The sequence below is a fragment of the Mytilus trossulus genome, chromosome 5 (assembly GCF_036588685.1).
Source record: "Mytilus trossulus isolate FHL-02 chromosome 5, PNRI_Mtr1.1.1.hap1, whole genome shotgun sequence".
NCBI classification, from domain to species: domain Eukaryota; kingdom Metazoa; phylum Mollusca; class Bivalvia; order Mytilida; family Mytilidae; genus Mytilus; species Mytilus trossulus.
In genome coordinates this window covers 22,430,989-22,443,101 of record NC_086377.1, presented here as the reverse complement: position 1 = coordinate 22,443,101, position 12,113 = coordinate 22,430,989, and the positions used below count along the sequence as shown (strand labels likewise).

The window sequence follows — 12,113 nt, the reverse complement described above, 5'->3', positions numbered from 1 at the left end:
CAACACTCCAGCCAGAGAGCAGACAACAGACTGACACTTTGTGAACTAGCAAGACTTGAATCCTGGTCAACATTTCAGACTAGTAAAAAGCCGGGTTGATATGGTATTATCGTGTTTTGTCGTAAGAAACTGTTTTTCTCCAATTTAAGTTTAAACGAGTGAATTCATATAAGATATATGACGTCCCATTGAATTGCTTTAAACTAATACAATAATAAATTACATATACGAATGTTACTACCTATTAAGTTTACAAAAATGTCGAGCTTACAAAATACTAAAACAACATAACCACTCTCTGTGAAAGATGGGCGACAGATTACAGAGGGACAGTCAAACTTATAGATCGAAAATAAACTGACAAGGCTATGGCTAAAAAAGAAAAGACAAATATTCAAATAATAGAACCCAATACACAACACAGAAAGGTAAAAACTGAGCAACACGAACCCCAACGAAAACTGTGGATGATAGCAGGTGCTCCGGAAGGGTATGCTGATCCTGATCCACATGTGGCACCCGTCGTGTTGCTCATGTTATTACAAACCCGGTAAATACTTTAATTTGGTATGTCATATACGTGAAAAGGAAAGGGGATTTTAGTTATGAAATAAGGAACATATCCGATATCATCTGTAAAACGGTTAATCCATAACTATCATTTATCATCTACAAAATACCACATTTAATAACCATACTCTATCGACACCATTCAAACTCTCGTTAATGGTCATCTTTGAAAAACTAAAGCTAATGATTGAAGAGTTTTGAAGAAGGCTTATTTTCTTTGGTAAAGTGCTAGTTACATTACACCATAACGAATATTATGGTACACCATAATTTAAGATATATTATAAAAATCAATAATATTATAAGATAGCATAATGTGTGGATTAATATTATGAAATCAAATAATTTTGGAAATGCTTATAATGCATCAACATATTAAAAAATCGATCATATCGTGATAACGATTTTATTAGAATATGTTTTTGTTTCGGTAGACATGTCTATCATTTGGTGCTCTCATAAGATAAACACTGGCAATGTTTTGAATTTGACATAGGTAACAATTTATTTAAAAATAAACAATTTATCCGCCATTTCTTTTACTTTAAAAAAAATCATAACTAAAAAACCGGCAAAGGATACCCAGAGGACATAAAAACCCACAAGTCGAAAATAAACTGACTAAGCCATGGCTAAAAAGAAACAAAAAAACACTCTGAAAACAGTAAACATTTCAGAAGAATAAAAAAACGTAGACAATTTCATCTAACATTTACAACATACCCAATTTAATAACCATACTCTATCGATGTACTCTTCGATTCTATTATATAAGTGCATTAATTTTAAAGCAATGTACTGATTCGTTCATTCAAATAAAGCAGTCAATATGAAAGTTTCGACACCATTCAAACTCTGGTTCATGGACATTTTTATAAAACTTAAGTTTGTGATCGAAGAGATTTGAAGAAGGCTTATTCTCTTTGGTAAAGTGCTACCCAAAGTATTTTTTCGTGAAAGAAGCATACCATCCGTATATACATTGAACATCCGTTCTGGCCGGACATCTTTTTTTTTCATCGGTTAGGCGTCCGTTCGTGCTATCCGGTAAGGTGTGACCGAAGCACGAACGGACGCCTAACGAATGATAATTAAAGTTGTCCGTTGACAGAATTGTTATCCGTTGGGAGTCCGTTGATGTACTGACCGAATACAGCGGACGTGTAACGGATGCCTTACGGACACATACCGGATATGCAAAGTACGAGAAACGGAAACGTACCGGACAGAACGGATGTCGAACGTACATCCAACGGAAGAGTACCGCATAAAACGCACACCTAACGGAAGCGTACCGGAGAAAACGGATGAACAATATATACGTATATACGGAAAAATAAAAGGCAACAATAATAATACATGTACATCGCATACATATTCAAAAACTGTTTTTGGTTTATTCTTCAAATTACCGCATAAGGTCAGCGTCTGAAATAAGAACTGCTTGATTGTGAAGAATCGGCCTTACTTTAAGGTTGATTATGAATAGTAAGAATTCATGAACCTTAAGAAATCTGACATACCAATAACTGGCATTTCTGACGCAAAAATTTCAATTGGCATATATCCGTTTCAGATCCGTTGATCATCCGTTTTATCCTTTATACGTCCGGTAGAAGTCCGTTTCTCATTCGTTCAATATCCGTTTTATCCATTATACGTCCGGATGAAGTCCGTTGGTGAGTTTATCATCCAGACCACCAACAGATCTATAACGGACACGTAACTTATACAAAATGGAAACGAAACGGACGAGTACCGTACAAAACGGACGCCTAACGGACGTTCAACGGACATTTTATCCGTTGGACGTCCGTTCAACGTTTCGAATATGCTCAAAATTTTCCACCGGACAGAACGGACGTCGATGGATAAAACGTACGCTTAACGGACATGCAACGGATATGGACGGACGTCTTAAGAATAAGAACGGACGTCTAACGGACATGAACGGATTGAAAAAAGGTTTTCCGTTAGGCGTGCGTTCGAGCTATCCGGTAAGATGTGACCGAGGCTTTTCTTGCATCCTTATTTGCAACACACTATAAAACACGATTTTACATTTCTAGCGATAGACTTTACATCTACAGCGCTTGAATTTACATCTTCAGCGCTACACTTTATACGGATTTGGCTATACTTTTTGGACCTTTTGTATTATAGCTCTTCGTCTTTTTCCGTGGTGTTTTGTCTGATGCTTGGTCCGTTTCTGTGTGTGTTACGTTTAGGTGTTATGTCGTTGTTCTCCTCTTATATTTAATGCGTTTCCCTCGGTTTTAGTTTGTTACCTCGATTTTGCTTTTTGTCCCTGGATTTATGAGTTTTGAACAGCGGTATACTACTGTTGCCTTTATTTATATTATTCAAATTTCAAATATTTTGGCCACGAGCATCACTGATGAAGAGACATGTATTGTCGAATTGCGCACCTGGTGCAAGAAAATTGATACCGTTAATTTTATTACTACCACTGGGTCGATGCCTCTGCTGATGGACTATTAGTCCCCGAGGGTATCACCAGCCCAATAGCCAGTACTTCGGTACTGGCATGAAAATACGGATTTTTTATGTTTTATTAAAATTTGCTATTACAAAATTATAGAAATTGTTATAAATTAAGGAATGTATCTCCCTCATGCAAAGCTCGGACTCCTTTCACGGATTTGGCTATACTTTTTGGACCTTTTAGGTTATAGCTCTTCGTCTTTTTTATAAGCTTTGGATTTCAAATATTTTGGCCACGAGCATCACTGAAGATACATGTATTGTCGAAATGCGCATCTGGTGCAAGAAAATTGATACCGTTAATTTTATTATATCTTCAGCGCTAGACTTTACATCTTCAGCGCTGGACTTTACATTTCCAGCGCTGGACTTTACATTTCCAGCGCTTGACTTTACATCTCCAGCGCTAGACTTTATATCTCCAGCGCTTGACTTTACATCTAGATCTCCAGCGTTTAACTTTACATCTCCAGCGCTTGACTTTACATCTTGAGCGCTAGACTTTGCATATCTCTAGCGCTAGATATTACACATCTCCAGCGCTAGACTTTACATCCCCAGCGCTAGACTTTACATCTACAGCGCTTGACTTTACATATCCAGCGCTGGACTTTAGATCTCCAGCGCTGGACTTTACATTTCCAGCGCTTGACTTTACATCTCCAGCGCTATACTTTATATCTCCAGCGCTTGACTTAACATCTAGATCTCCAGCGCTTAACTTTACATCTCCAGCGCTTGATAGTACATCTTCAGCGCTAGACTTTACATCTCCAGCGCTTGGTTTTACATCTGCAGCGCTTGACTTTACATCTCCAGCGCTAGACTTTGCATATCTCCAGCGCTAGATTTTACACATCTCCAGTGCTAGACTTTACATCCCCAGCGCTAGACTTTACATCTTCAGCGCTTGACCTTACATATTCAGCGCTAGACTTTAGATCTCCAGCGCTGGATTTTACATCTCCAGCGCTAGACATTACATCTTCAGCGCTGGACTTTACATATCCAGCGCTAGACTGTACATCTCTAGCGCTAGACTGTACATCTCTAGCGCTAGACTCTATATCTTTAAAAGACACTTTATAATCTTTGTGAGACCAACAGGGCTTCGTACTTTAGAGCCTCTAGTTATTTATTATAAAGAAATCGCATGTATAGGCACACCTGTATTCTGGTTGATATTCGCATGTGTTACGGAGAATATATCTCCCAATTGAAACTATATTCCGCGCTTGTATGACAGTTATGAATATTTTGAAATTTTTCTCATAGTACTTGTTATATGATATATTTTATAACAATTGCATTAGGATTTTTTGTAATTTCACGTTTAAATTTGCAAAAGTATTATCTTCTCTAAAGCAGTGACATCGAATGTTTGCTTATAACTAATTTTTTTATCCAATATTTACAACATTTATTATAATTTCACATTGTTTTCGCTGTAATAAAAGCGAACTGTTTACGTCTGCAACATTAGACAGAAAATTCCACACTAAGTTAACCTGATTCCCAGAGATGATAAAAACAATGTAATTAAATATCCACCAGCTGCATTTGCAGACGACTATTATTTGAACTCTTAATGACTAGACTGACCTACTGAATGTGTCATAACATTTAGGAATCCCGTTAAGATTAACGTTCAACTGTCTACACTGTAATAAACTATTTAAAAAACACTGTTAGTTTTAAAAGAAATTGTAACTTTGTTTCAACATAATTCATATTGTACTGAAAAATAACGATTAGATTAATTTAACTTGCAAAATTAAAAGTAAAACTATAAAAACGAGTTCTACTCTACTTAAATTCAATCATACTCCTTCAAACTATTTAAAACTAGTAACTATTGTTTTTCAATAATTTAAAACTACTTAAGTTAAGATATCTAATCGGGTCCTACTAAAAAGCGTCGGGAGCGCCCGGATGAAGAAAAAGCGCCCGGGAAAAAAATAGCGCCCGTGGAAAATATATAGAGATGAATGTTTCAATTTTAACAATAATATATGAATACTATTTCGAAAAATTAATAATGGATCACAGTTTATACTGAAGATTTATAAATCGTTAAACACCGACAGATACGTTTCTCAAATTTTCCAGATAAATATTAATTTTATAAAATTAAAAGAGTTGCACATTATTTAAGAACGGTAAAAGTAATTGTTCACCATGCAGTTGCGAATATTAGACCTCGGGCACTGATTTTATTTAAACTAACTAAATATACGTTTTGATCGAGGACAATATCGTTCATGATTCTTCTATATACTTATATTTACCAACTTATATACAATTTTTAAATCTAAAATGTAAAAGTGCAACAACACTATCTACACACTTTAGATTTAGCATCGTAAATATTCCCATTTATACGGGTGAAACACTTAATGTTTTTTTTTCATTCAGGAAATCACTTATTCTCCCGGGCTTTTTTTTTCTCTTCTCGGGCGCTCTCGGGCGTTCCCAAGCGCTTTTTAGTAGGACAGATCTTATGGTATTATTTATTTATCGTAGGACATGTAGAAAAAAATCCGTCCTTTCGGATAAGTAGTTTTATACATATCACCCCAAGGTTATCCTAGTAACGTGTCCAGTAACGAGTAGCAGCACAAAAACAATTAAATGGTGGTGTCAAACTGTCAAATCCAATGTATCTGTGTTTTCCCCCAAAATGTTTTTATACGGAGCACTCAGGGGAGGACTAGATAACTTCTTTAACACCGAAAAATATATTAGAAAAAAAAATGAATAAATGATATGTTTTAGAAACTGTAATCACAATGACTGACATGCTTGAAATGCTAAATTGGATGCGCAGTTGCTTATTATTTTTTCTTCTTCAATTTCAACCCACCCCCTTTTTTTTAAGAAATGAATATATTTCATAGATTAGACTACATCCATTTTTTGGGGTAAAATATGGTTCTTTAACTCCAAACATTGGTAGAGCCTTCAAACACCAAACCCTGGATCAGTGCATTTAGTCTGTTATGATTATGAAAGAAGACATGCATGTAAAGAAATGACTAATGACCAGTGCATTATAGGATTTACATTTTTCCTTTTGGTCAATCATCTTGCAGGGTCCAAACGAGTTCACCTGTATGTGTGCCATTTGTTTTTTTAATTTCTTTATCACCTATTGACTTACTTAATTAAAACCTTGGATGCTAAAAACAAGTTCTGGGTATGAATGTTTTTGGACCAAAATAAAAAATAATTTCAAATTTTCATGATATTTTAATGAACAAATGGCCGATTTACTCTAGAACAGCATTAACCTTCCTGCGTCATCTTTGAACTATACAAACATCAATATATACATAAAATTCTATAATTTTTCGAAGTTGATCATATTATAAAAATGCATCTTCAAATGACCAAACCAAGGTTTAACTGCCGAAACACTAAAAAGGTGTCAGGTCATATAATGCAGTATTGCATGCGTGGTTGCATGGGTGTTTTATAATAACAATATACATTAGAGAATAAAATCATTTAAAATCATCCCAGGGATTAAGTGTTTTAGCGCCATCGACAGTTAAAGAAGACATGACTTCTGCGATGCCCCCCCAAAAAAGGATGTACAGGCAGTAGGGTCGTGAGGATTTAGCCTATAAATGGTAAATTGATAAAAAGTCATAGGACAGAAAGTTAAACTGTGATAGGATATAATGTCAAAAATCATTTGGCGATATTTGTTTGATTTGTTTAAATTTAAATAATCTTGAAATGTTTGCTGTTTATTATATTGCTCGTCACCTAGCCACTTTGACATTTAGTTTTTTTTAAAGAATAATTCGATCATTATTGATATTTTTTATACATTTTGTTTACAAAGTTTGTTTATATATACAATACTTCAAGAGAAATAAAAGATTTTTGTTTTTTTAAATAACTGTTTTCTTATTCAAAGAAAACAATCTAAAAAACATTTTATTCTGTAACTTTTTATCCTTGATTTTTTTGTCCTGTGAGTTTCTGTCCTACATTCATAATAACTATCATTATGTTAAATATAGACATTTAAGTTTGAATATGTTCCTAGAAAATACAAAATAAATAAGTTTTTTGTCAAGCGAAAGTTATATCTCATTTGGATAGTCTGCATTTTTTATTGCTAACTCGAGTGGATGAATATTCGTTTATCATTAGTTATCAAAGTTCAGAAAAGTCTTTACTACAACCACGAGAAGAAATAATCGTCGAATACTAAACATTATTCTATATCGACATGATCTTACGTTTACCTTTTAAAGGGCTTTGCTTGAATAATTTGTCAGTGAACTCATTAATATTTTTCATTTCAGTTCGAATACATTCTCCTGTGTTCTCAAAAAGATCGGATGAAAACACGATTGGTTTTTGCAGTACATCGGGATTGTAGTCTTCGTCAAAACACATTGGCTCATCTTCTGTAATTAAATAAATAACATAAGTGGACGAAACGCGCGTCTGACGTAATAAATTATAATCCTGGTACCTTTGATAACTATTTAGTATGTTTTTGTATTTTCAAATAACATAATATACAGGGAAAATACACAGAACTAACGTTTAATATATTTAAAAGTAATTTTGAAATATACTTGCAGTCATAAATTGATTAAAAACATCCAGGTCAGAAACAAAACCCAAGGGAAACACATCAGTTAAAAGGAAAAAAACGGAACAAAAAAGAAAAGAAATACTGAAATTCTATAATATGTGCATATCTTTGGTAGTAGATTTGAGATCAATGAAAAACTTATTATTTTTCATATATTGAATGCCACGCTGGTACACAAAAAATAATCCTGAATTACAGGTAACTACATATTGTGTTAAAGGGAAAACATACCTTTCAATACTTCGTCTTCAAAAGAACCTTGTGAACCATTTGTTGCTGCAAAGGAAAGGGCATCGTAAACAATTGCTTTCAATTCAAAGATTTAAGAATATATTGCTTGAGTTCCAATGATACAAGTCCATTGAAGTCATCAAAAGTAAAATGTAAACTAATATCAAGATTATAAGTCAATATATAGGTCAAACTACAGCCTTAAGTATAGAGTCTTGCCTCAATCTGAACAGAAGGCTTACAAGACCCAATATGACTTATGTGAAACCTTTGAAATAGGAAAAACAGCAGTATAATCAATATAAAAAACGAGAAATACTTATGGACTGTATTAAACAACATCCTCCGAACAGCAGGTTATATAGCCCTTAGTGTATACATTTTGCCAACATAAGGTAAACATCGTAAAAATAAACCAGCATACATTATGTTTTTGGAATATCGTCTGTCATTTAGTGATGTTTGCATTTAATTTTCATTGGAAAAGCAGATACAAAATATAAATAAAAATACTTTCCAAATTCTGAAATACAGGTATGTAAATGAGATTTAATACAATGACCCAAATAAACAAGGATAAAAAAAAATTGAGAGAAAAAATACATATAAAAAATAATATTTTACCTTCTTCTGTCATGTTTAGGAAGGCAGATTTAAACTCATCAACATAATTTTCATCAAATTCATGAACACAGAAAGATTTCACAGCATCTTCAAACCTTTCATCCGTAGATAACTCTTTATCAACCACTTTAGCGATTTCAACCATTCTATCGATTGTTTTCTTGTGATCATGATTTGAATTGTGGATAATTTCATTTCTTAATTTGACTATTGCTTCTACTGCGTCACCTATATTTTGAAGTTCATTATTGAAACTTCCCCAACCGTCTACGGGAGCAGTCACAAAATCAAAGTACTGACATAGCTTATACAGAAGATTCGTTTCACATTTCAGAAATCCGTCTGAACTTAAATTCGAAACGATTTTTTGTTCTCTCTCAGAAAGTTTTAAGGCTTTATTATATTTGTCTTTGTTATGACTATATGAAGTGGATATGAAAGCTGGACTAACTTCTTCTGGTATCAACTTTCGTATCATTTCTGGCATAGTTTCAAAGGTTAGATAATATACGAAGGCTTCATTCTGTCTGGATGTGCGTCTTGTATTGATGGCTAAAAAATATATGTCTTTCACTGAAAGTTTATTTTATATATATTAACAGTTGACTTCAGGATGACTGTATATCTTTATAAATTGTCAAACATTAATTATGTTAAATTTTCCGAATTTTCCGAATTGATATTTGAACTATTCTATTTAGTTCTGTTAGTTAATTCTAATATTAGTCCAATCTGAACTTGTGTATAATAGCACCCCGGTACCACGAACTGGTTGTTATTTTTATTTTCATATTATCTTAGGGAACGTCCTGTATTGGTTTCTCAATCTCGTAATCTCAACATGTATGTGTTTCCACTTCAACTTGATTTTAATATGTGTTTATGTATTGATTGGAATCTGAATATTATTTTAGAGTAAACTGTAACCCCCTCACAGTACAACTAATGTCCTAAAGTTTACATAGGATTCCAGGAGCGACACGCGTTTATCTTTTCAAAATAGTGTATTTTTATCAATCTTGACAAAGGTTCAGCATTATTAGAAATACAAGTTCTTCATAATCGATTATACTAATTGTGAGTTAAGCGAAATTTTTACTGTCATTAGATAATTTGTGAAGTGTGGCTTTGTTTTGTTATGATAGTTATCAAAAGGAACCAGGATTATAATTTAGTACGCCAGACGCGCGTTTCGTCTACATAAGACTCATCAGTGACGCTCATATCAAAATAATTAGAAAGCCAAACAAATACAAAGTTGAAGAACATTGAGGATCCAAAATCAAAAAATGTGTCAAATACGGCTCAGGTAATTCTATGCCTGGGATAAGAAAATCCTCAGTTTTTCAAAAGTTCAATGTTTTGTATACAGGAAATTAAAAAAATTAACACATTATTGATATTCATGTCAACACCGAAGTGTTGACTACTGGGCTGGTGATACCCTCGGGGACGAAACGAATGAATTAGACGAAGAAAGTAAGCTTGTTTTCCGGCATTTATGATGAGGATGGTTTCAATGGTACGAATCGGATATATCACGTACTTGTTTTTATAATGTTGTTTTCATTTTGTATCATTGTAATAATATTTTTTTGGAAGGTGTATACACTATAATTGCATTTTCGTCTTATACAGTCATTTAGATCAGAACAGCTTTTTAAAGACTTGACGTCCATTAACACTGAAATGGTTTACATATTTTTTTAAGGGACAAGCTTAAGGACGAATCCGGGTGCGGGGATTTTTCGTTACCTTGAAGACCCATTGTGGCCTGCGGCTGTTGTCTGCTCTACAGTCGGGTTGTTGTCGATTTGAAACATTCCCCATTTCCTTGCCCAATATTATTGACTTTTGGTTATTAGATAATTTTGAGTCTTTTATATTATATTATTTTGAGTCCTCTTATATTTAATGCGTTTCCCTAGTTTTTTGTTCGTTACCCCGATTTTATTTTTTGTCCATGGATTTATGAGTTTTGAACAGCGGTATACTACTGTTTAGTAAATTTCGGATTTACCAAACAGCGGTAAATTCTGTAGTTATCAGGCAATTTGCTTTCAGTCAATTTAGTATGTTAAGTCAGTGGTTATTATTTACCTGTTCAGATAAACAGCATCACAAATAGTCTGAAAAGACTGCGCGCGATTTGTCTAAACTGTACTGAATTTACCGTAGTGGATCATTTTTTTTATTTTACTAATAGATAAACTTAAATGTAACAAATAGATAAATTTGCTGAAAGGCAAATATAATGTCAGACTTTTGGTTTGAGACTTATATTCATTTACGTATGATAAGTCTTAATATTCAACTCCACTCTATGTATTCTATAAGAATAAATCTTCATTGAAATATTTCAAGTCAGGTATGATGTATCTCTGTGCCGTATATTACGACAGTTTTTGCTGCTAGAACATAATTATAATCAGGTTAACCAATTCTTTCTGTTAGAGTTGCTCTCCCAATTTTGTCATTTTAACCCCAAACAAATCTGTCATACAATTAAAGGTATTTTAGTACCTATTTAAACCAAATGTAACCAATATGTTTTGTTGGAAAATGTTGTTATCAAGTCAGGAATTTCCATTCATTACGTTCACTCATATTATCGAGCGTTTTGTTGTTTAAGTTTTACGGAACATTTCCTTTTAATTTTAGCTTTGGAGAATGTATTTGATTAAAGCTGGTTTTTTTTGTTCCAGGATAAAACGAATGATAGCAAAACGTCATACGTATTACGCACATACGAAAAATTGCAATCATAATTGTATACTGTGAAAGTATTTTAATTCGTGGGTATCAATGTTCGTGGTTTGAGTAATATTTACATGTTCGTGGGTTTTTAAATTCGTGGATTTTAGTTTTCTAAAAAATGAATAATTGAAAAATTATAGCCTTTAGAAACGAAGTTACCAATAGTCTGGATTGGAGGTTATTGCAAAATCATTGATCCAAACTTAGTGACAACACTAATTAACACAAGATAACGTGATCAACAGATAAAGGACCATCAAAGGTATTAATTAAGCCATAAACATGTCACATAAATAAATCAGTATTATAAACAAATGCTATAAACGTATCTTGAATTGTCAAATAATTCTTATCAAAATCAAGCCCAGCATGAAATTATTATTTCCCGTACAATTAAAAGATCAAAAGTTGTACAGTTTAGGTTATTAAAGATTAAATGGGTATATTCCTGCATGCAGTTGTAGTTCTGTGACTGCTATTAAAGTATTCTCTAGATCATATCAGTAGTCAAACCTTCATGGGGATCTTTCCATGTCTTGATTTGGACAATGGTTGTTTTATTTCGTTGGACACTTAAATTCGTGGATAAGGTCATCCACGAAAACCACGAAAATTGGTACCCCACGAATAAAAGTACTTTCACAGTATTAGGATTGAGTTTTTTTTTCGCATGACGAGTGGTGAATGCATTTTGTTAGCTCTGAATAGTTGACCGTATCTGAATAGTTGAAGATATAATCGGCAAGAAAATCCACAAGCCGTTAACGCGATCGAGTGGCTGTAAGAAACTCATCAAAGATAGAATTAT

The 12,113-nt window shown here is 33.4% G+C and overlaps 1 protein-coding gene across 1 annotated transcript; it reads right to left on the bottom strand.

Annotated features, from left to right (window-relative positions):
• Positions 1–3,926: 3,926 nt before the first annotated feature.
• Positions 3,927–9,092, bottom strand: LOC134717747 (uncharacterized). The gene is made up of 4 exons (XM_063580241.1): positions 8,549–9,092; positions 7,925–7,969; positions 7,335–7,499; positions 3,927–4,144 (listed from the first exon to the last, which is right to left on the bottom strand). The coding sequence occupies exons 1-4, from the start codon at positions 9,033–9,035 to the stop codon at positions 3,927–3,929; spliced, it is 915 nt and encodes a 304-aa protein (XP_063436311.1). The 5' UTR covers positions 9,036–9,092.
• Between the last annotated feature and the right edge of the window lie 3,021 nt (positions 9,093–12,113).

Excerpts from the sequence above, each read along its gene's own strand:
- LOC134717747 (XM_063580241.1), bottom strand. The coding sequence starts at position 9,035 with ATGCCAGAAATGATACGAAAGTTGATACCAGAAGAAGTTAGTCCAGCT. Across the intron at positions 7,970-8,548 it reads CCTAAACATGACAGAAGAAG|CAACAAATGGTTCACAAGGT; the intron begins GTAAAATATTAT and ends TTTCCTTTGCAG. Across the intron at positions 4,145-7,334 it reads CAAGCAAAGCCCTTTAAAAG|ATATAGAGTCTAGCGCTAGA; the intron begins GTAAACGTAAGA and ends TGTCTTTTAAAG.